Source organism: Solea senegalensis, linkage group LG10 (genome assembly GCF_019176455.1).
Source record: "Solea senegalensis isolate Sse05_10M linkage group LG10, IFAPA_SoseM_1, whole genome shotgun sequence".
In the NCBI taxonomy this organism is placed as follows: domain Eukaryota; kingdom Metazoa; phylum Chordata; class Actinopteri; order Pleuronectiformes; family Soleidae; genus Solea; species Solea senegalensis.
Window position 1 is genome coordinate 746,374 of NC_058030.1, and position 24,749 is coordinate 771,122.

A 24,749-nucleotide genomic window follows, 5' to 3' on the forward strand; every position below is an offset into this window, starting at 1 on the left:
TTCAGAATCAACCCTCTCTCTCTCTCTCTCACACACACACAGTCTGCTTCCACCACAGTCATGGATTATAATCTCCTCCTGCTGCTGCTGTGGACCTGCAGCCTCCCTCCAGGTGAGCGAGCGAGAGAGAGAGAGAGGGAGAGGTGTGTGTGTGTTCATGTCACACACACACACACACACACACACACACACACACACACAGGTGATGGATTGTCACTGAAAATTCGACTTTAAAGCCTCGACACTTTTAATGGAAACCACTTGTTGCCATGGTGACAACATGCTAATGTCAGTGTGGTGATGAAAATAAGTGGAGATAAAAATAACAGTTAACTAAAGTAATATACAGATAAGATGTTGCTAATGAGAATGACTATAAACTATGATCAGTATAATATGTTCACATAAGAAAATGTACAAATTAAAGTTGATAATTAACATAATACAAAAATTAAATTCATCATAACTTTTCTATTGTTATTACGAGGTAATTACTGTTAAAGTAATATGATTTTAAGACTTCTCTATTACAAAATAATAACCGTACACTTATTGCACTGTAAAGTATTTATCACTCAGTTCAAATGTGTAATTTTGTAACTTCAGGGTTTTGAAATCCTTTGTTCAGATTGACCTCAGTGACACAGTGACCACACGAGGCAGCAGAGGACCAGCAGCTCCTGCGTGTGTGTGATGTTAAAATCACTGATTTTCTCTCTGGACTTTGGTGTGGGAGAGTGAGCGGTTTACAGACTTTTACTGTTGGAAAACATTTTGAAAAATCCATGTCACCTAAGTTTATGATTCATAAATATGAATTCACTACTCTGTCACACTGGAAGACAGACTTTTTCAACAGGAAACTGAAGTTTTTATCTCGTTGTAAACCACTCACTCTCCCACACCAAAGTCCAGAGAGAAAATCAACTATTTTAATTCAATGTTAACGTCACACACACACGCACACACTCACACACACACACACACACACACACACAGGAGTGGTTGATCCACTGCTGCCTCCATCAGTGAATTCAATTTCAATTTAATTTCAGTGACACAAAGTGACCACACGAGGCAGCAGAGGACCAGCAGCTCCTGCGTCCTGCGTGAGCTAAAATCCCCGATCTTCCCTCTGGGCTTTGGTGTGGGAGAGTGAGTGGTTTACAAAGTCCCTGTTGTAAAAAAGTTCATATCATGAAACAGAATAGCAGCCTCAGGAAGGTGAACACAAAATTCTAATGATTGTTTCATACAGACTGCAAACATCCATCATTATTTTGTTGGGTTTTTAGAAAACGAGCCGACCGGGTCATTGATGTCAACCAAATTAGTCTGAATTATCTTCCAGTTGCTAATTCCATAGCAAAGTCAATGACTGATGAACATCTCCACCTTCACCTGCTGGTGCTTGCACTTAAAAACTGTACATGTGTAAATTTGACACCATTTTCCTGTTTTCCCTCAGATTAAATTGTGTTTCCGTACATTTGAGCAGCAGAGTTATAATCCCAGTGGTCGCCTAAATTGAATCAGTGTAGATCTTAGTGTGAAGACCGCGGAGGTTTGCCCTGCAGGTCGGTGAGTGGGTGATTATTTGTGAGGGTGAAATGTTTTTTGACGGCGTGTTGTGGCTTTCAGGCTGATGGTTGGACTCATGTGATGCTGCTGCTGCTGTTATTGTTGTCAGTTTGTGGTCAGTAAATCCACACAGGAAGGCATCAGTTACTCCAGCGACAACACAAAACCTTTTCTCTGCTCAGCACTCACTAGTTATGCAGGAGTAGTCGGACTATCCAGATATGTTAGTCCGACTAAGACTAGCTGGATTTTACTCGGACTATCGTGTTGACATGACATTAAGAAAACCAGACTATTGTCTTAGTCTGACCGGCAGTAAACATGTGCTTAAATATTCCGCTATATCCTTTTTACAAATAGACACATTTTCAAACATGGAGGCGCTTGAATAAAAAGCCGTCGGACAAGTCCACGACAAACGGCGAACTCTTCGTGCACCGTGGTCTCAAACTGATACCAGTGTTTCTCTCTGAGCGGAGCTTCCTGTCGGGAGCTTTGAGCGTCATCTGGCTGTGAGCTGCAGTGAAGACGTCTGTCCGCCTGCTGGAGGAAGTGACACACAGGACGTCTGTTTGGCAGCGGGGACTCGTCTCACTAAATCGGTCCCCGCCTTTGACTCCATTAGACTCGTTTTCTTCTCACTGCTGCGTCTGATTTGAAACTTGGATGTTTTGCAAGAACAAAAGCAGAGTTAGTTTTCATGCTGTCTACAGTAGCCACACACACACACACACACACACACACACACACACACGCATGTGATGAAAGTTGACCATGTAAATGTTGTCATGACAACAGGAAGTAAAAAAAGAAAAAGAGAACTGATTTAAACTTAGAATGAACCACTTTAGGCACAAATATATACAGACGTTTCCACTTCATATTTTAACTTTGTGAAGTGAAAACAAGAAGCTTAAATAAATACTTGCAGGCGCCCCCTGGTGGCACTAAGTGAGACTTCCAACGTGAAAAAAAAACAATTACTGCAAATCTATTGATTTCTATCAAAGAAAAAACACACGCACAAACACACGCACTCACACACACGCGCGCACGCATGCACGAACACACGCGCGCACGCAGCACACGCACACACACACAGACGCGCACACACGCACGCACACACACACACACGCGCGCACAGACACGCACACACACACACACGCACACACACGCACACACACACACACACACAGTGTGTTTGGCTCAGTTGCGTCAAAAATGTTTAAGAATGTGTCGCCGGAGCCAGAGAAAATGATCTGAATCAGACGATCCAGAACTTTCAGACTTGGATCTGGTTCTGGGTTCTGGATCCTGGATGGTTTATTTATGCCAAGTCTCTTCTTCTTCTTCTTCTTTTTCCTACAGCTCAGATAAATGGAACCCAGTCCTTGACTCAGAGCAGACAGAGCAACGTCTCTGCCAGTGTCCTCAGCAGCTGAACAAACAAACAAACAAACAAACAAACGAGTTATCTCGTCAAGTCATTCATGTAACCCTGTTTGAGTTTACTCAAACTGAGATTTGTTTGAGAGCTTTTTTTGTTTTTGAGTCTTGCGTCGAAAAGTGTAACATAAAGTTGAAATCTTATATGAATAAAGTTGTTATGCTGCTGTAATATATCTATTTTCCACATTATATTGTATATTTTAATAAAAATCAATCAATAAATGAAATTAAATATTTAAAATGTGGAAATAATAACAATATATATGCATTTATTACAAGTATAAACAAAAGGCGTCAGAACAATGCATACATACGGTCCAGGACTATTTATGCAGGAAGGAAGTGGTAACAGGTGAAAGCAATCAGGGGCGGGGCAAACAAATCACAGTGGCGGGAAATCACACAAGGGAAGGAAGTCAGGTTCTGAAATGAGAGAGAAAGTGAATACAAAATAAAACAGGAAATGCATAAGAAAACGAGACATGAGTGACTAAATTTAACAAACTTGACCTGATATTACACTTTATTCTCGAAAGATTACGACTTTATTCTCATAAGATTACGACTTTATTCTCGAAAGATTACTACTTTATTCTCCAAAGATTACGACTTTATTCTCATGAGTTTTATTGTGAAAGAGCTTTTATTGTGACAGTGCCGTGCACCTGAGCAGAGAAGGAAAAGAGTGAAACAGTTGGACGGTCAGTGAAGCTCTGAGCACAAAAATGAAGAGCGGGAGCCAAACAAAGAGTCAGCGTGATGAGGACACTGAGGAGGAATGTCTCAGATTATGTGTGTGTGTGTGTGTGTGTGTGTGTGTGTGTGTGTGTGTGTGTGTGTGTGTGTGTGACACACATCAGCTCCTGAATCACCTCCACGTTTCCTCTGCCGAGCAAAATAAAGTTGTACATTTTGAGTGGCGTCGTTTCCATCGTCTCATATGATCTGAGATTTTAATCAAAATCACAAGCACAAAGCCACACACACACACACACCACGCCACCGCCGCCTTAATTACACACACACACACACACACACACACACACACACACACACACACACACACAGGAGCTGCCTCCATCACTCACTTCAAATGTCTTATTTGTGACTTTGGTGTTTGAACCTGTTTGTTCAGATTAACCTCAGTGACACAAAGTGACCACTCGAGGCAGCAGTGGACCAGCAGCTAAAATGACTGATTTTCTCTGTGGACTTTGGTGTGGGAGAGTGAGCGGTTTACAAGCGTCGTTAGTGTGGATGTATCTGACACACGGCGTACAGCAGAAGCACCTGCGAGTCACTCAGAATGTGGATTCAAGGCCAAAGAACTTTCATTTATCAACTCACTTTCTGCACAAGACATTGTCCTCCAACGTCTCTTAGACGTTTGTGCCAACAAAAAAGACTCAACCATTCCTGTGTGGAAATGACGTTCTCATTCTGCTTCTTCTGTGTTTCAGATCTTCACTGTTTCAACTTTGACTCAAAGAACTTCAAGATCTTCTCTGGCTCTAAAGAGGCTCAGTTTGGATACACGGTCCAACAACATGAGGCAGGAGGACGCCAGTGGTGAGAATCTCAATTCAGTAACTCTCCAGATATCCAGTCTGTCAGTCAGTGAAGGGTTCAAACTGAAACATCCTCTGCTCGATGTGGAGAAGGACGTGCCACTCACTCTCACACACCAAACTACATTGAGGAAATAAGCAATTTTAGAGCTGCTGGTCCACTGCTGCCTCGTGTGGTCACATTCCGTCACCGAGGTCAATCTAAAGGACGGATTTCAAACAGCGAAGTCACAAAATAAGACATTTGAAGTGTGTGTGTGTGTGCGCGTAAAGGCAGCGTGTGTGCTGCAGGTGCGTGTGGTGCGCCAGTGTGGCGTGTGTGTGTGTGTGTGTGCGCGTGTGTAAGGCAGGTGGTGGGCGTGTGTGTGTGTGTGTGTGTGTGTGTGCAGTGCGTGTGTGTGTGTGTGGGTGTGTGTGCGTGTGCGTGTGTGTGTGTAAAATGCGTGTGTGCATGCGGTGTGTGTGTGTGTGTGTGTGTGGGGCGTGTGGGTGTGTGTGTGTGTGTGTGGAGGTGTGTGGTGTGTGTGTGTGCGTGTGTGTGTGTGTGGTGACTTTGGTGGTTGTGGTTTAGTTTAAACCTGCCAGGACTCACAGTGAGCTCTTAGTGAAGTGGCTGAACCTGAGGGATCCAGGCTCATCTTTGAAGTTCTGGTTCCATGCCAAACTTTTGTCACTCTAACACACAGATTTATTTTGAGTGTTTTCTTTCTTTCTTCTGGAGGACGTTCAGCCGTGATGAATTTCTCGGAGTCTTTCGTGATTAAAAGTCTCTGGAACTTTTTGAAGTCTCAGGTAAATAAGTGGAAAGTATTTGCGTTGAGTCTCACGATCGGCTCCTCCTGCGTCCCGAGGCTGAGTTCTGGATCTGGAAACTATGTGCTGTGGTTTGTTATTCCCCAGCCTCCCTCTGGGAAGCCCATCACGCTGCAGTGTGTGTGTGTGTGTGTGTGTGTGTGTGTGTGTGTGTGTGTGTGTGTGTGTGTGTGTGTGTGTGTGTGTGTGTGCGTGTGTGTGTCAGGTGTTCAGCTCATGTTGTGATCCAGACAGACTCGCCGTGGAGGGATTATCCTCGTCTTTAGTTGATTAAGATCCCCATGAGACGTAAGCAGCTACAGCCACTCTCAATGCTGGGGTCCTTTTATTTATCTTTAAAGGGGTAATTCAGGTTTATCTGATGTTTTGGAAGGTCACTCTGCCAAAGCCCAGAGAGATGATCAGTGATTTTAACATCACACAGGAGTCGTTGATCCACGGCTGCATCCATCACTAACGTGTGTGTTTGAAATCCTTCCTTCAGGTTTACCTCAGTGACACAAAGTGACCACACGGGGCAGCAGTGGACCGGCAGCTAACAGCTTCTGTTTGTCAACGTCTGTACACGCGAGCTAAATTCACTGATTTTCTCTCTGGGCTTTGGTGTGGAAGAGTGAGTGGTTTTATAGTGACAGAAAGTGTGGGTTTTAATAAGTAAAATGTTGTCTCATGTTAAGACAAAGCAACAAACACTGAGAATGACGGAGGCAGTGCTGAGATGAGTGTGTGTGTGTGTGTGTGTGTGTGTGTGTCAGAGATTCATGTTGTTTGTCTGAGGTCAAACCAGTTGACCTGTGTTGACCTCAGTCAAACATTAGGGTCAAACCTACATGAGTACATGTTTGAGGAACTCTGTGTTTATGTAGCCTTCATGTAGCCGTCCTGCTGTGTGTGTGTGTGTGTGTGTGTGTGTGTGTGATCACGTCCAGATGTTTTCAGCAGACGCTGACGACAGAGATTTAACCTGACGTGTGACAGTGGATCACGTCAGGTCACACTCACTCTCACACAACAGATCAGTGATTTAAGCTCATGGGGAAACTGCTGCTGGTCTACTGCTGCCTCGTGTGGCAAGTTTGTGTCACTGAGATGAATCAGAACAAGTGAAAAAACAACACATTTGAAGATACTGATGGAGGCAGCAGAGGATCAACCCCCGTCTGTGTGCTGTGACGCAAAATCGATGATTTTCTCAATGGACTTTGGTGCAGGGAGGACGAGCAACAGTGAGAAGTTACACACGTTTTAACCTTTAGATCAGTGTCAGCAGGCTGTTTCCTGCCATTGCCACCCCCCACAGGCATGTGCAGAACAGAGGGGCATTATGGGAAACGTGGTTAATCAGCAATTTAAAGACAAACAGTAAAACAGTAAAGCAGTAAAGTAGAGGTGGAAGACACAGGTATGTTTCTTTTGAGGTTTTACCAGAAAGTCCAAAGTGACAGCACCTGTGCAGGAAACAATGTGGTGATGTCAGAGCATCAGGGGGCGTGGTCTGTCTGTCTGCGGCGGCCCGCTGCAGGCTGTGAGGCTGTGGGACGCGGACCGGGTTCCGTCTGCAGTGTGGGATGTGGTTTTGTGAGTTCTGCCCTCTGCTCGTTTGATGTGGACGGGAGACACATTAGCAGATTTAAGGGCATGTCCTCTGGTATGTGACTCAGTGCTGTTCCCAGAACAGCCGTCCAGACCACATGTGGTGCTGTGTACTCTGGTTACTGCTAATAAACCACTCACTGCACCACAGTCGTTCACTGCACCATGTTCACTGCACCATGTTCACTGCACCATGTTCACTGCACAATGTTCACTGCACCACATCACTGCACCATGTTCACTGCACCACAGTCGCTCACTGCACCATGTTCACTGCAGTCGTCACTGCACCATGTTCACTGCACCATGTTCACTGCACCACAGTCATTCACTGCACCATGTTCACTACATCAGTCATTCACTGCACCATGTTCACTACATCAGTCATTCACTGCACCATGTTCACTGCATCAGTCATTCACTGCACCATGTTCACTGCACCATGTTCACTGCATCAGTCATTCACTGCACCATGTTCACTGCACCACAGTCGTTCAGTGCACCATGTTCACTGCACCACAGTCGCTCACTGCACCATGTTCACCACATCAGTCATTCACTGCACCATGTTCACTGCACCACAGTCGCTCACTGCACCACAGTCGCTCACTGCATCAGTCATTCACTGCACCACAGTTGTTCACTGCACCATGTTCACTACATCAGTCGCTCACTGCACCATGTTCACTGCACCACAGTCGCTCACTGCACCATGTTCACTGCACCACAGTCGCTCACTGCACCATGTTCACTGCACCATGTTCACTGCACCACAGTCATTCACTGCACCACGTTCACTACATCAGTCATTCACTGCACCATATTCACTGCACTATGTTCACTGCACCACAGTCGCTCACTGCACCACAGTCATTCACTACATCACAGTCATTAACTGTACCATGTTCACTGCACGATGTTCACTGCACCAAGTTCACTGCACCACAGTCATTCACTGTACCACGTTAGATCCAGATACATTTGTTGTAAACATCAAAAAGCACATCAAGAGTTCATGACCTTGGACGTATAAGTATATCATCAGCTGACCTCATAACGTTGCTGACCTTTGACCTGAACAGCTAACATCTCCTCAGATGAAGACACTGACTTTCTGGTTTTCAGTTACTTACAGTTTGTGTTCAGACTGTGTAACTTTCTTTCATTACCTGAGCCTGTGTGTGTGTGTGTGTGTGTGTGTGTGTTCGGCAGGTTACTGGTGGGGGCTCCCTTTGAATCCACAGGAGCGCAGCAGACTGGTGATGTGTTCAGGTGTCCACTAGACACCAGGGATTCTTCAAACTGCAGCCGACTCAACCTGGGTAAGAAGAAACTCTCAGCTGTTTTTGTATCTGTTTCAAAGTGAAAGTGCTCCAACCCTCTTGTTCCTGTCTCCCAGGGAAACTGTCTCTGGACGACGTGTCGGAGAGGAAAGACCAGATGAGACTGGGTATGACGCTGACGTCCAGCCCCAAAGACGGCAGCTTTGTGGTGAGTCACTTGACCTGCAGACCCATTTAAAGTGACTTTCATTCACTGCGACACATTTGTCCTGAAACATGTCACCCTCTTGTGTCCACTCATGTCTCTGCTGTGTGTGGACGCGTCCTCAGACCTGTGGACCGCTCTGGTCTCACGAGTGTGGAAGCTCCTTGTACAGCACAGGAATCTGCTCCAGAGTCAGTCGCACCTTCAGACTGTCCCACACCATCGCACCGGCCCTGCAGAGTAATCATCCATCCATCCATTCATCCAACTGTCCATTCATTCATCCAACCGTCCATCCATCCCACTGTCCATTCATTCATCAAATGTCCATCCGTCTGTCCATTCATCCATTTATCCACCCATCCAACCAACCATTCATTCTGTCATTCATCCATCTATCCAACTGTCCATTCATTCATGAAACCGTCCGTCCATTCATTCATCCATCCAACTATTCATTCATCCATTCATCCAACCGTCCATCCATTCATTTATTTACCTGTCACGCCAATCATCCATTCATTCGCTCATTCATTCATCCAATGTCTATCTATCCAATCATTCATCCATCCACCCAAGCAACCCTCATTCTTTCATTCATCAATCCATCCAACAGTTAATTTATTTATCCACCCAACCGTTCATTCATTCATCCATCCAACTGTCCATTCATTAATTCATCCATCCATTAATTTATTCATCCAACCAACCAACATTCATCCATCCATCCAACCAACCGTCCAGTCCATTCATTCAACCGTCCATCTATTAATTCATTCATCCAACAATCCATCCATTTACTCATTCATACATATCCATCCAACATTCATCCATCCAACCATCCATAGACATATTAATCCATCCATCTGTCTGTCTATCCATCCCTAGACATACTGTATTAATTCATCCAACCAACCAACCAACCATCCATCGACATATCCATCCATCCTGATCTCCTCTTGTCTTCCAGGGTGTGAGACGTTCATGGACATCGTGATTGTTCTGGATGGTTCTAACTCCATCTACCCGTGGTACGAGGTCCAGGACTTTCTCATCAACATTCTGCACAAGTTCTACATCGGCCCAGGTCAGACGCAGGTCGGTTCATCACTCACTCATGACAGAGGTGGAGTGGTGTGAACGAGTGAGTGCTTTACAAACCTCTGGTTGTAAGGACAAAAAAAAGCCAAAAAAGCAATCTTAGATTTTATGAGGCGGCAGCCATGTTTTCACTGATCTCAGACTGGTTCTCAGCACAGTCAGTGCTGACTATGAACCAGCACCACCTTCAACCACACGTCAAAAACAAGCTTGTGAGTTTAAGGTGCAGGGTTTGAGGTTCTGACTCCTGTGCTTTGGCTGCAGGTGGGCGTGGTTCAGTACGGCTCCACGGTCGTCCACGAGTTCACTCTGGGCGATTACGAGACTGTGGAGGAGGTGGTGGAGGCGGCCAGGAGCATCGACCAGCGGGGCGGAGAGGAGACAAGGACGGCGCTGGGCATCAACGTGGCGAGGTGCGACAAACAAATCCTCCCTGAAGGATCCACGACTCCCACAGTTCCACCTCAAACACCATGTTCTTCTCCTTCTTCTTCTTTGCAGGTCGGAGGCATTCAAACGTGGTGGTCGTCGTGGTGCTCAGAAGGTGATGATCGTCATCACAGACGGTGAATCTCACGACAGTCCTCAGCTGGTTCAGGCCGTCGCTGACAGCGAGAGAGACAACATCACCATGTACGCCATCGCTGTGAGTCTGTCCATCTTTACCTTCCTCTCTTCCTGTCTGATCTGTGCTCAGCTTCCTCTGACCTTCCTGGACCTGGTACTCATGCTGGGTTCCATTTGTAGTTGGATCTTTGAAGTTACTGTGTAAGGAACGACGCCCTGAACTCGGAAACTCAGAGTGACCTCATGTACCTCATGGAGTCTGATTGTGTTTCACTCAGGATGCTTGTTGATGCCGGGTCTCTGAACGGGGTCTCGGTCTTCTTTTGTCTCCTGCAGGTTCTGGGTTATTACAACCGTCGGGGAATCAACCCTGAAGCCTTCCTCAAAGAAATCAAGTTCATCGCCAGTGACCCAGACGAGAAGCACTTCTTCAACGTGACGGATGAGTCGGCGCTGAAGGACATCGTGGACGCTTTGGGGGAGAGGATCTTCACTCTGGAAGGTTTGCATTCAAACATGACGTCCACCATTTTTGTCTGAAACAGTCAAATTTGATTTGTTTGTTGGGGAAGCACAGAGAGCAAGAGAGAGAGGGCGCCACCTGCTGGCTGTTCTACTAAGCAGCTGCATGTACATGTTCCCTCTTCTATAAAGGCCAATATTCCAGTATTGGTAACCACTGCCATGACTCAGCAACTCTGTCCGACTCTCTATTAGATTCTTTCTTCCATTTTTTAAGTTTCTTTGCAGCGTAGGCGGGATGCGTTACTGACGGGATGTGTATGTGCAGGTGCTTAGTAGAGAAACCGATAGGGGGCGCTCTCTTTTTATTTGAACTGTTCCCCCCAACCTGGGAACAGTTGGTGCGTCCCAGTCGACTTCGGAAACTCGGAGCAACCTCACAAACTCCAACATAGGATTCTAACGCTGTCTTCACACCGAACGAGATGCGAATATGACGGGACAAGTGGTGCTATGGACACGATTAGCGCACAGTGGCGCGACTAAATTGCGTCTATCGCACAAAGCGTGTCTGACGTTCGATGGCCAATCAGCGTTGAGATTCTCCGCACGCCGTCGCGTACTTGCCAGCGTTCAGACTCTGCTCTGGGACACAGCGACCTCCCATCTCGTCACAAAATGTACAAATGATCCCGGGACGCATTAGACGTGACGGCCGCGTCAAAAAAAACGTGTCCGGTGTGAACACAGCATAACAATGGCTCGTCCAAGGTAACGTAGAGTTTGTGAGTGTTTACTTTCTCAGTTTTTTCTGACACCACAAGTGAAACACAAAATGAAGCCTTTAACCTGCTGTATCAGGATTGTGTTTGTGTGTCTGTCTCACAGGAACCAGCAGCCACGGCCGAGGGTTCGGACTTCAGATGGCTCAGGCTGGTTTTTCCTCACATTTAGTGAAAGTGAGTTTGTTGAGATTCCAGATTATTCACAAACATGAGGTTAAAAAGTCGAAATCAGAAATGTTTTCAGATTTCTGGGTAATTCCCTCAGTCCTTGGATAATTTGACTCATATTACAGTGGAAAAAAAACATTTACATTTTCTCTGTAGAAATCACACCTGACTGGATAAAGGAATATTTCAGTTATTTATTAATTTTTTAAAATACTGCTCTGAATATCAACTCAAGCTTTTAGCCACAGAAACTAAAGTTTACACCAGTTTGCATCCCACTAATTCCCCCACACCAAAGCCCATAGAGAAAATCAGTGATTTTACATCACAGCACACAGGAGTTGTTTATCCACATTTGCCTCCATTCAAAAGTTTAAATGTGTTATTTTGTGACTCAGGTATTTGAAATACTGAAATACTCAGTGACACAAAGTGACCACACAAGGCAGCAGTAGACCAACAGCTCCTGTGTTGCTGTGAGCTAAACATGCAGATTTTCTCTATGGACTTTGGTGTGGGAGAGTGACTGGTTTACAAACTTCAGTTTCCTGCTGGAAAAGTCTGTCTCACAGTGAGATAAAGACGTGGCTTTATTCTTAAGATGTAGCAGATAGGCGTCCTCAAAATGTTGGCGGTCTGATCCTGGTCCTGGTCCTGGTCCTGACACACATATGAGAACTGCAGAATGAGAAGCTGCTCAAAATATTTCTGTTGATTCTCGTCCAAGGGGAAAAAATCGTATCTGACTGATTTCCAACGTCAGGCGGTGAAAATGGTTTCATGGAAACTCGGAGCAGATGGTGTCCACACACACACACACACACACACACACACACACACAGTGTCAGGATTAAAAGGTAGGTATTAAAAGTGTGAACTCTGTGACACTGATGTGGTGAATCTGCTGATCCAGATTCAGTGCATATGCGGCTCAGATCCTCAGTCAGTCCCTGTGGTCCCTGACTCGCAGAGATGACGCAGCGTTTTAACAACTTTCATATCTGCTCTTTTACGAGTTCATCTGTGTATCACTGACTTCACACACACACACACGCACACACACACACACACACACACACACACGCTTAACACATGCATGGACTGTTTTTTTTGTGCAGGATATTCATGTTAGTGGCATCAGGAGGGAACCATAGTTCACCATGGTAGCCTGACCTCCAACCTGCTCCAAAGCAACTTAAAGTGATAGTTCAGGATTTTTGAAGTGTTGTTCTGTATAATATACATATATATATACATATATATATATATGTGTATATATATATATATACACATACACACATAGTTAATATACAGTACAGAAAAACATCTAAAAAATGATGTTAGCTCATACCAATGACTTTCTAAGAATACACTCACTCCTTTATCTCACTGATAGCCAGTGTTTTTCTGTCACTGTAAACCTCCATTGTAAAAATCAGCAATTTAACATCACAGTACACAGGAGTCGTTGATTTAGTGGCTTCTGAACTTTCACACTCCAACCAACAGAAAGAACATTGAGGTACAAGTTCTGTCTCCGCGTAGACGAGGCTAAACAGAGTCAAAATAAAGGTGAATCCTCGTCTCTTGTCCAGGACGGCGTTCTGCTCGGAGCGGTCGGCGCCTACGACTGGAACGGAGCCGTGCTGAAGGAGACCAAACACGGGAAGGTTGTTCCGCCAAAATCGGCGTATCAGGACGAGTTTCCAGAGGATCTGAAGAACCACGGAGCATATCTGGGTAAAACAGCCGGTCCAGACCTTCACCGGTCTCTAATGTCTCACACACTAGGAGACAGGTCTCTGTGTTTTGACTTACTTACGTGTCTAAACACGACGGTATTTTAAACGTGGACCATAATGGACGTAGTCCCATTTTGAAGCCTGGCCGTCTGAGAAGAAGATTCTGCTGCGCTGTAAAGACTTGTGTGTTTGACCTCCGCTGCTCTGTCCCGGCTCCAGGTTACTCAGTGGGATCGCTGGTTTCATCTCGTGGCGCTCAGCTCTATGTGGCCGGAGCACCGAGGTTCAACCACACGGGCAAGGTCATCGTCTTTACCCTGAAGAACAACGGGAACCTGACCATCCTGCAGGCGCTGCTGGGAGAACAGGTGTCCAACACACACGCAGTGAACGCCATCAGAGAGACGACAGTTCTAGCTCTACTCGGCCCGGCTCGACTCTGGCTGACACAGTCACTGAACTGAAATACCAGTGAACGTGGTCACGATGGCCGGCATTCAGCAGTGCTGTCTCTAAATACACCAATGTTGGGGATTAGCTCATATTTTCAGGATTGTTAAGTCTTTAAATCTTTAATCCACAGTTTAGCATTGTTGGCTTTGATTCTTGTGTCGGACGTCGCGCTCATGTGACGACGGAAATATTCCAAGTTTACCGTAACTAGCACTTCTGTAGTATTTGATTCATACACGTAGTACTGTTTATCTTTTTTAATCGTAGACATGATGCTACGCTGTCGCACGACAATACCTATGTTTCCTACTTTTCCGACTTCGGACATAAATGGAACGCTGCAAAACGTACAGATGAAACGTACGGCGGTGTTTGATTCAGTGTTATTGTTCCTTTCAGATCGGATCGTACTTCGGCAGCGAGTTGCTGTCGATGGACGTGGATGTAGATGGACAGACAGACGTCCTCCTGGTGGCGGCGCCCATGTACTACAGCCAGGGATGGGAGAGAGGGAGGGTTTACGTCTATTCTGTTACGCCTCAGGTTACGCCACGCCTGTTCGTTCATAAATAGAACGCTGCATATATCCTCAGTGGCAGTCACATGACTGATTTTTTAAAAAAATGCACAAATAAAGAGAAGAGAGAACACTAAACCCAAACTAAATGTTCTCTCTACAGACATCATTTGTCCTGCAGGGGGCGCTGGAGGTGTCCGATCGCTCCCAGAACTCCCGTCTGGGTTCAGCGTTGGCCCAGATTCCCGACATGAATGGAGACGGATTCAGGGAGCTTGTGGTCGGAGCACCACTGGAGGACGACCACCAGGGGGCAGTTTATGTCTTTTATGGCCAGGACAAAAGTCTCCAGCGTCAGTACAGACAGGTAGCAGAGGATGGTAGCATTACTCAAAATAATCAAACTAAGAAGTGTCAGTACTCAGAACAGTCAAACTAAGAAGGGTCAGTACTCAGAACAGTCAAACTAAGAAGGGTCAGTACTCAGAACAGTCAAACTAAGAAGGGTCAGTACTCAGAATAGTCAAACTAAGAAGGGTCAGTACTCAGCATAGTCAAACTAAGAAGGGTCAGTACTCAGAATAGTCAAACTAAGAAGGGTCAGTACTCAGAATAGTCAAACTAAGAAGGGTCAGTACTCAGCATAGTCAAACAAGAAGGGTCAGTAGAATAGTCAAACTAAGAAGGGTCAGTACTCAGAATAGTCAAACTAAGAAGGGTCAGTACTCAGCATAGTCAAACTAAGAAGGGTCAGTACTCAGAATAGTCAAACTAAGAAGGGTCAGTACTCAGAATAGTCAAACTGAGAAGTACAATTAAAAAATGTAGCCAAAGGATTAAAGAGAAGTGGTAACAGTGACGTGTCTGTGTTTGCAGCGTCTCTCTGCGGCTGGATTCTCCGCAGGACTGCAGTACTTTGGACAGAGCGTCCACGGTGTCATGGATGCCAACGCAGACGGACTGGTGGACCTCGCGGTGGGAGCACTGGGAGCTGCCGTCATGATCTGGTCCGACATCACAAACACTCCAGATGTTTTCAGTCACGCTCACGTTCAGGGTCCACACAGAGTCAGTATTCAAGGATTCTGTGTCTCCTCCTTGTCCTCCTCCAGGTCTCGTGGTGTGGTGAGGATCGAGGCCAAACTGACCTTTGAACCCGAGAAGATCAACATCTTTAACAAGGACTGTAGTCGAGGAGGGAAGGAGGTCACATGTATGTCGGTGACTGTTTGTCTGAGTCCGGACTCCAGGACTAAGACCAGGTCTAAGACCAGGACAGAAGTAGGTAGGTGGATTTCAGCACCTGTGGTCCAGGCTGGATTTTCACAGGTTTTTCTATCCAATAATCACTGAGACCATGAAGAATTTCTGTGATTCTGCAAGTGATTGTCCTGTTTGAGATCTTGGTCAAAGTCAGTCTTTGTCTTTTGTCTTTGGTGAGACACAGATCTTGGCATTTTCATTTCAAGGACATCACGTCGTCATTTGCTCTCGCTCATTTTAACTTTACTCGCTCATTGTTCTGCATGGACGGGCGGAGAGAGAGACAGACAGTGGACAGTGTCCACAACACCACAAGTTATGTCTCCACTTTTGGCCTGCGTAGACCTGGTCTAACAGTGGGTGGTGTCATAACAAACAAGGGGAGACATTCACCTAAATATCAACTATCGCTATTTGGTTCTACAAAATTCAACCACTTTCAAAAGGTTTCACAAACTTTCAAGGACCTTGAAAAATAATAGTTCAAATTCAAGAACTTTCAAAGACCCATGGGAACCACGAAAGGGGACAAAGCTATGGCAGGAGACATTGACCTAAATGTCAACTTAACTTTCAATGACCCAAGTCCATTTAGGATGATTTTTTTTCAAACTTTCCAGGACAAATAAATGTTCAAATTCAAGGACTTCAAGGACCCATGGGCATTTACCTAAATATCAACTTAACTTTTTTGTTACACAAAATTCAAGCACTTATAAAATATTTCAATATTAAAAAAAATATATTTCAAGGGCCTTGAAAAGGAAAAGTTAAAATTTAAGGATTTCAAGGACCCTTCAGTGGCAGGAGACATTTACGTAAATGTCAACTTAATGTTTTTTGTTGCACAAAATTCAAGCACTGTCAATGACCCATGTTTATTATGGGTGATTTTCAAGAATTTCAAGGTCTTGTGGGAACCCTGTTCATATCACCTGTAAATGTAATCTATGTCTTTCATTTAACCTCCTCCTCCTCCTCCTCCTCCTCCTCCTCTTCCCACAGCTCTGTGGTTCAGCCTGACCTTGGATGAAAGACGTTTCCCTCCACGAGCCGTTCTGGACGAGTCAGACCGGCATCAGCTGAAGAATCTGCTCCTGCCGACAGGAGTTAAGAGCTGCCAACGCCTCAGCTTCTCTGTCCAGGTGCACACACACACACACACACACACACACACACACACACACAGACACACACACACACACAGAAGCTGAACTCTTCTTCTAATCAGGAGACGACAGATTACGGACGTCCCATCGCAGTCGTCCTGGAGACGGGGATGCAGGACCCAGACGAAGGCCTGGTGCTGGATCCTGACTGGCCGAACGTCCTCAGGGCCGAGGTGAGCGTTTGACCTGGTGACCTCTGACCCCAGGTGATGTCACCATCACTGATTTTCTCTCTGGGGTTTGGTGTGGGAGAGTGAGGAATTTACAAACTTCAGTTTCCTGTTGGAACAGTCTGTCTCACAGTGAGACAAAGACGTGGATTTAAGATATCGTAGACCTTGGCAGGTGTAGAGATTGTTATTGTTATTGTTATTATGTTAAAATGTGTTGCCTTGTTGAGGAGAAACCTAATGACCCCCGTCTCTTGCCGTAGCTTCCTTTCTGGAATGGCTGTGAGCAGGAGGACACCTGCGTCCCTGACCTCGTCCTCCACAGTCACACTGACCTCATGGATGTTCAGTCAGTAGCTCCTGCTCTTCACACACACACACACACACACACACATATAGTGAAATATTTTGCGTTATTATTGAGACAAAATATCGCGTTTCACCCTCAGGCAGTTCTGCAGCTCGAAGGACCAGGCGTCATGGTCACTGTGCTGCCACCAGGGGGCGTTGCCGGGGTCAGTGTTTGTGGTGGAGACTGGACGGAGGGGGATAGTGGTGTTCGCTCGCCTGGAGAACCGGGGAGAGAACGCGTACGGAGCCGCCGTCCACATCTCCACCTCGCCCAACCTGCTCTTCTCCAGCCTCATCGTCAAGGTGACGACAGCAATACAAACTTATTTTGGCCACAGTATTGTTCTGGTGACTCAACAAGTGACTCCTCCCCTTTCCTCCTCGCCCCCACAGGACCAATCAGACGTTCAGATTGACTGCTACAACTCGCTGGACAATCAGACGTTCTGTAACGTGAGCGCTCCGTTCATGAAGTCCATGTCTCAGGTCAGTGGCGACGTCCTCATCCTTCCACACGTTTTATTTACCATTTCAAATTACAACAGCTTTATTTTGAAAAGCCAACTCCTCCACTTCCTTTTAGATTTCTTTCCGCCTGGAGTTTCAGTTCAGCCGCTCTGTCTTCCTGGATCACGCACAAGTCGTCATGGCGACCACCAGGTGAGACTGTCGACGCCCAGTAACGAGGTCTGACTCTTCACGTGTTCACGATTATAGGTTATTATTGGTGAACGTTTATTCTCACGTCGCGTCCTAGCGATTTATTTCGCAGCGCCCACCAGGGGGAGCCTGTGTCCTTCCAGCAGTCGTGTGTAAAGTACTTTAAAAGTGATACTTCAAAGTAAAAGTCTTAAAGTTTATGACATTTACTGAACTTAAGTATCATAATTCACGTATCTGTACCTGGCAACTTTTACTTTTACTCCATGAATGTTACTCACTCATTCACTCACTGTGTGTGTGTGTGTGTGTGTGACCAGTGAGGGTCAAGAAGGATTTCCAGACGACAACATCAACGACATCTCTCTTCTTCTGTTGTACCAAACAGAGCTGCTGTTCACCAGGTGAGTGACACCTGTGACAGGTGAGACTTTGGTGTGGCAGAGTGAGCGGTTCACGTTGTTCAGCGTTGTTTCTGTTTTCCGGACAGGGACACTAACACTCATCGCTTTGAGATCCAAACCTCACCGTCCGCCTCTTCATCGTGGGACCAGCTGGACAGCAGCACTCACACCTTCAACCTCACCTACTGTGTGAGTCACTGCTGTTCGCCCCTGCAGGACAGTTACAGCATTACAGTCGCACACACACACACACAAACAAGCAGTGGACAAAATGTTACGATTTTATTCTACACAGATCCAGAACCTGGGATTCTTCTCAGTGGACAATGTCCACTTCAGATGTGATATCTGGGCAGTGACTGGACAGAACAACCAGCTGGTGAACATCACAGACTACAGCATTGAGCAGGTTAACACACACACACACACACACACAACTCTCTAAATGAGTACTACTTTAGCTACTTTAGCTAAACACACAAACTCCACAAACACAATTTCCATAAAATAAATTTCAAGGAGAATTTCATTCTAATTATTATTAGCTCTGAGATGGTTTTCTTTTTAAAAAACTGTCTAATTTGTTCCTAGCGGCAGAAAATGTCACCTTCCCCAAAAAACAGAAAAATGTCCCGAGGAAGTATGAAAGGTAAAAACTGCAGTTTCAATGGGACATTTTTGGCACTTAGCGGTCTGAGTGTGACTTTGGTTTGTACTAAGAGTGTTTTAGCCTGACTGCAGGAGCTGAGCTGGAAAGAACAAGATCAAATAAAAATACACAATGAACACGGACAAAATGATCAACAAAAGGAGAATGAATAGTGTGTAAACGTGTGGTTAAAGTTCACAGACGTCACACAAAGGACGACACGAGGACGTGACTAAATACACTCAGGGATAATCAAACACAGGTGAATCACATCAGGGCAGGGGCAGACAATTCAGAGAGAAGCATGGACAGGAAGTTAAGGCAGTACTACAAAATAAAACAGATAATTAAAAACCGCAAGTTTAAAGAAAACAGAATATTGTCCAAAAGTCTGTCGTTGCCTAAAAACACAGTAGGCATGGTCAAGCCTCACTGTTGTCTCGCCCCCTGCAGGTGGCAGGGTCTCACTGCACACTACCTCAACTCGGAACAACCAATCAGGTGAAAGACGAGGACCTGTCTCCGCTGTCACAGCTGGTGAGACATTTTTACCTTTACACTCATTTCCCGGACACCTGATCTAACCTTAACCATCACTGAAATCATATTCATTTGATGAAGCTAGAGATTGACGTGTATATTAAATATTACATAACTGGCCACTAGGTGGCAGTGTTTACCTGCATTTATGGTGGCGATGTATGGATGTGTCAAAGGTGACACTTCCCCTCAAAGTAAACAAAGCACGAGCAGAAAATCAATTTAATGTAAATAACTATGTTTAAATGTTGGGGGTCACACCCCGGACAGTTCACCAGTCCATGAAGGACGGTTCTCGTTTTCTTTCTCTCTCTTTACGTGCGTGTGTGTGTGTATGTGTGTGTGTGTGTGTAGAACCACACCAACAGCATGAGCCTGGTGGTCCAGTGTGGACTGAACCTGACGACCTCCAGACAAGTGAAGGTGACGCTCAGAGGGAAACTGCAGCTTCCTGCGCTGCTCGCTGTGAGTCCCACACACACACACACACACACACTTCACAATCATAACACAAAATGTTATCAAAATATCACATTAATGATATTTGTGACCATATTTCACAGAATTTCACAATAAAAGTCTTTCTTCTGACACACAACGATATACGGTTCACAGTCAAAACGTGTCTTCATGGTGCAAAATGAATTTAAATAAAAAGAACCACACAGAAGATCATTATTATAGCTTGATATTCAGTGTTGGGCCGTATGACACTGATTGGGGGGGCTGCACATGGTCCATGGGCCACAGGTTTGAGACCTCTGGCCTAACCTTAAACCTTAATCTGAATTTAACCAGATCCTCAGTACTGAGGTTCTGCCACATTCTGTGAGGCCGACTGGTTCTAATGAGGCAACAAATACAAGAACACACACAAACAAAACACATACACACTCTTGTACAGCAGTCTCACTGAGGACACACAAAGACGCAGCGTGTCTTGTGATGTGTTTATCGTCATGACAACCGCTCACGTGTTTCAGGTGAACTTCAGGTCTCTGGAGTTGTTGACTGCCGCCTCTATTCAACTGGAAGCGACCAGTCCTATGTTCCTCCAGGAGGACAGACCTGTGAGACAGGTAAGACCAAAGACCTCCAAAAGGTGATCTTCTCGATGGGGTTTGGTGCTGTTGGCAAAGCAACACGCGCTGGTTTTCCACACAGGAAACAGTCGTGTATCAACAATTAAACTCACTCGCTTTATTCACTCACTTCTCCAGCATGAGAACACAAAAGCTGCACTCGTCCATTTCAGAGCTTTGCTGCCCTCTGCTGGCGGCTTACAGTAAAACAACATGGACGGCCCCTTCTTGTTTGTTCTTCTCACTGAACACACTGGTGGGTGAAGCAGCTGGGCCTTCACCTCAGCCATCACTGCCCAGAAAATAAATCATCGCGGGGAAAAGCAACAGTACGATGAATTGAATATATATATATAAAATGACGTCACCCCGTGACACCAGGCTCATTTCATCACCATGGACAGCACTATGAAATCACAGCGCACAACAAACCACACACACACATGAACACATAAATTCATGCTCACCCTCAAACCACAAGACAAATTCAAATGCCCACACTGGTAATACAAAGACAATATTTTAAGATACAATTAAGTGCGGTGCGCCCCGCCCCTGCGGGATCCCACCTCGGCCGGCGCGTGTCGGCCCTCACGTTCGCCCCGCGGCACAGTCCACCGGTGGCCGGGGAGGGGACCCGCGAGGGGATCCTTCCACACATTCTAAGATTTTAGTAGGTGTATGTGTTTTTTTTACCTGTTCCCTCATAGGAGTGTCAGAGCCACTCAATAATACAGAGCATGTTGTAATGAAACACACTTAAGCTCTGGTTATTGTCCGTGCACTTTTAGAAACACAGTGACGCCCTTGATGTGGATTAACATAGACCTACCTTACATGAAAACCAAATCCATTCTCGTCTTTCCTCGTGAAGTGGGCGATGGCAGCGTGGTAAAGTTTTCCTTTGACTTGAGCTCCAAAAGAAGTCCTTTCTCTATGGACATCAGTACCAAAGCTCCCAGGCGTTCCTGTCCAGTACTGGTTCTGGCGTGCGTCTTGATTCGCTTATGACCGTTCCACGGTGGACAGGTGAGGGGACACAGCTGCGGCATGCTCTCAGCAGGTCTGATGGACTCCATGTTTGTCCACGACGGTCAATGTTCAGCCGGCGGAAGTCAAAGTGCAGCCCGTAGTTTTCACTGTGCAGCTTCCGGTGCACTGTGCGCACGTCAACAACTAATAAGAATGTTTTTCCACTTTCAGAACCTTTTCTTTTAATTCCACTTCTGGAGTTGGACTTCCATTTTTTATTACTTGAAGTTTTTCTGTGAAAGGCCGCCTTGACAAAGCTATCAATGCTATCAAGCTAGCCACAACACCGCGCTCTCAACCTCTCTCAGCACTCTGGGGGCGTGGTCTGCAGTTAGACCTGCGCTGTTAGGAGGAGCTTTTGATTCTGATTGGATAACATGTTTCAGGACAGTAACCCTTTCATTGCTGATGGGAACTTGACAGTAAACTTAACTTTAGAACATAGATGAGAGAGAATGTTTTAAATGTATTGTATCACATTAAATGACATAGATTTATATATATATATGTATATATATATATATATATATTTATATATATATATATCTATACATACATATATATATTATTTAATACTCATATTCTTTGGTCCAGAATTAATGTTGGGCCTTCTCTGAAGGCGTACAAGGCCCTCACGGTTCCCCACCGGGTTAAAGGATACAGATATGTTTATTTATTAACTGATTTATTGATTTATGTGTGAGCTGCAGATTGTCCTTGAGCTGAGGAAGGAGGAAGGCCACAGCGTCCCCTTCTGGATTATACTGGGAAGTTCACTCGGAGGTCTGCTCCTGCTGGCCTTACTGGTTCTGGCGCTGTGGAAGGTACACAAACACACACACACACCATTATATTGTACATAAAAATGAGCCTAACGTGAAGCCTAAGTAGCAGTTAGCCACCAGGGGGCGACCTCTAATACTGGTGTGGGATTTGTGGGATTTGTTTTTGTTTCATTCCTGCTCAAAAGTGACTCAAGTTTTTTCATATTGGTCCAACAACAGTTTGCCTGAGCAGTTTACGATGACGTGTCCTCAGTCGTTAAAGTGTCTCTGTCTCCTCCCCCAGCTCGGCTTCTTCAGCAGACACAGGAGACAGGAAGAGGAGGAGCGACCTGTAGCCAATGGGAAGGCAGCAGAGGAGCTATGAGGTGTGGCTGACACCGATGCTGACTGCATGCATCATGAGCCACCACCTGTCACTCAGGGACCCTGATGCCCCCCCCACCCCGACCCCCAGCCAATCACACAGCCAGTCACAAGCATTGACAAAATGAGCCACACTGACGCCACCTACAGGCGACCGAATCACATGCACACCTAGCGTCTTGTTTACGAGCTAGCCGGCAGCCAGCATATGAGCTAGCCAGGATGCTAATGTTAGCTGAAATGAATTAGCCTTGAACTATAAGAAGGACAGTTAAAGCTTCTGTAAAGACAAAAACGTGGAGACTTGTGGCGTCCACGTTCCATCATCATTTACCTGCACGCTAGCTGGTTACATTTACCCAACATGCTAACATCTGATAAAATTAATTTCATGCTATTGGCTACATTGAGCCAGGATGCTCATGTTAGCTAATGTTGTTCTTTTGAGCTGGGAAAAAAAGAAACAGAACATTTTTTATAACAGCAAAAAGCTCCTTTAAAGATACGTTTACATAAATGTCAAATGCATGCTAACCAGTCACATTTAGCTAGCACGCAACCCCCCCCCCCACAGAAGTTATAACTTCTGTGGAGACAAGAATTAGAAGACGTTCAGTGGCACCAAGCATGTCGTGTTTAAAACTTTACATGAGTTCTATTTGCAGACAACAATCTTTCAATTCACCCACATACTAGCTGGCAAGTTTTATCTAGCATGCTAACATGAACTAAAATTTGCCATAATGTTCACTTTTGAGCTGCAGCCAGGGGGAGCTGTTTGCTAAAGCTTCCTTAAAGACAAGAACAAGGAGACGCCCGGCGTCATGCTCCCAACTTCCCATGATAAAACATGCTAACGCTTGCTAAAATTATTTTATCATGTCATTTTCAAAATTTGCCTTGTCATGAAGATGAGTTTGTGAGGCGCCATCTATTCATTTTCATTACATAAACACTAGCCGGCATGCTAACTACATCTAGCCAGTTAGCCAACAGGCATCAAACCAGCATGCCTGTGTTAGCTGAAATGAATTAGCCTTTGAGCTATAAGGAGGACAGTTAAAGCTTCTGTAAAGACAAAAACATGGAGACGTGGCGTCCACATTCCATCATTAGTTACCATACGTTAGCTGGTTACACATATCCAACACGCTAACATCTGATAACGTTAATAACGTTAATGTAACGTTAAGGTTCTTTTTAAAGGGTTTTTGTTAAAAACACGAGCGGTAGTTGGGGCGGTTAACAAACGATTTCATCATCAATGACATAAATAACAAAATGGACGACTAAGAAGAAGAAAACTACCTAAGATGGCTGACTTGATTATCTGCTTCTTTTTTTAAATACTAATGGAACATATAAACAATCTTACACATTGTATATTATTTTTTTATTTTCATATCTGATGCACTTTTGTTGTATAAAATTAAACTTGAACTTTGTGTAAATACACCTGTTTGATTAAAAGAAGAAAAAAAAAGGATAGTGGCATTATGTTTCTGTCACTTTTCATATGTTTGTGTTCAAAGTAAAGACAGAAGACAGAAAATAAAAGACAACACGTGAAAAACCAACCATGTCGTACTTCTTATTCACTATTTTTACAAGTAAATGTCACATTTAAGGGATCTGACTGTGGATGAAGCAGCAGCTTCAGCACGAACACAAGTGAGGGAACCGGTTAAGGTGTTTTTCTAATCGTGTGACTGAGCTTCACAGGTGGAAGTCATTTAAATCACCAAATCAGTGGATTCTCGGGCTGAAACAATGACTCCATTCATCGACCAATCGGTTTAAGTGCTTTTTAAAGAATTTAAGTTACTGATTTTCCTCGCTTCTTATTTTCTGGTTTTCTTTGCTCCATATAACAAAGAAACCATTCAAACCGAAAAAAATATTTTGGTTTCTGGACAAAACAAGCGAACATCACAATTTCCAGGTTTGAGAAAAAACGATAATTTGTCAGAATTTTCTGACTAAAGGAACAATCG

The 24,749-nt window shown here is 45.0% G+C and overlaps 1 protein-coding gene across 2 annotated transcripts; it reads left to right on the forward strand.

The window, feature by feature from the left end:
- Positions 1 to 24,268, forward strand: LOC122776120 (integrin alpha-11-like). Of its 2 annotated transcripts, XM_044036500.1 has the most exons (30): positions 1 to 112; positions 4,491 to 4,599; positions 8,217 to 8,326; positions 8,404 to 8,495; positions 8,618 to 8,732; positions 9,463 to 9,590; positions 9,858 to 10,006; positions 10,095 to 10,239; positions 10,497 to 10,662; positions 11,511 to 11,581; positions 13,171 to 13,315; positions 13,537 to 13,685; positions 14,170 to 14,313; positions 14,451 to 14,654; positions 15,164 to 15,294; positions 15,400 to 15,572; positions 16,556 to 16,695; positions 16,782 to 16,892; positions 17,153 to 17,238; positions 17,339 to 17,543; positions 17,634 to 17,726; positions 17,824 to 17,900; positions 18,221 to 18,304; positions 18,391 to 18,493; positions 18,600 to 18,713; positions 19,407 to 19,490; positions 19,848 to 19,958; positions 20,477 to 20,572; positions 22,318 to 22,431; positions 22,676 to 24,268. In XM_044036500.1, the coding sequence occupies exons 1-30, from the start codon at positions 61 to 63 to the stop codon at positions 22,754 to 22,756; spliced, it is 3,582 nt and encodes a 1,193-aa protein (XP_043892435.1). In that variant the 5' UTR covers positions 1 to 60; the 3' UTR covers positions 22,757 to 24,268. The 2 variants fall into 2 exon arrangements, with proteins under 2 accessions (XP_043892435.1, XP_043892436.1); XM_044036501.1 differs by lacking the exons at positions 1 to 112; positions 4,491 to 4,599 and adding an exon at positions 1,137 to 1,155.
- Positions 24,269 to 24,749: the final 481 nt, after the last annotated feature.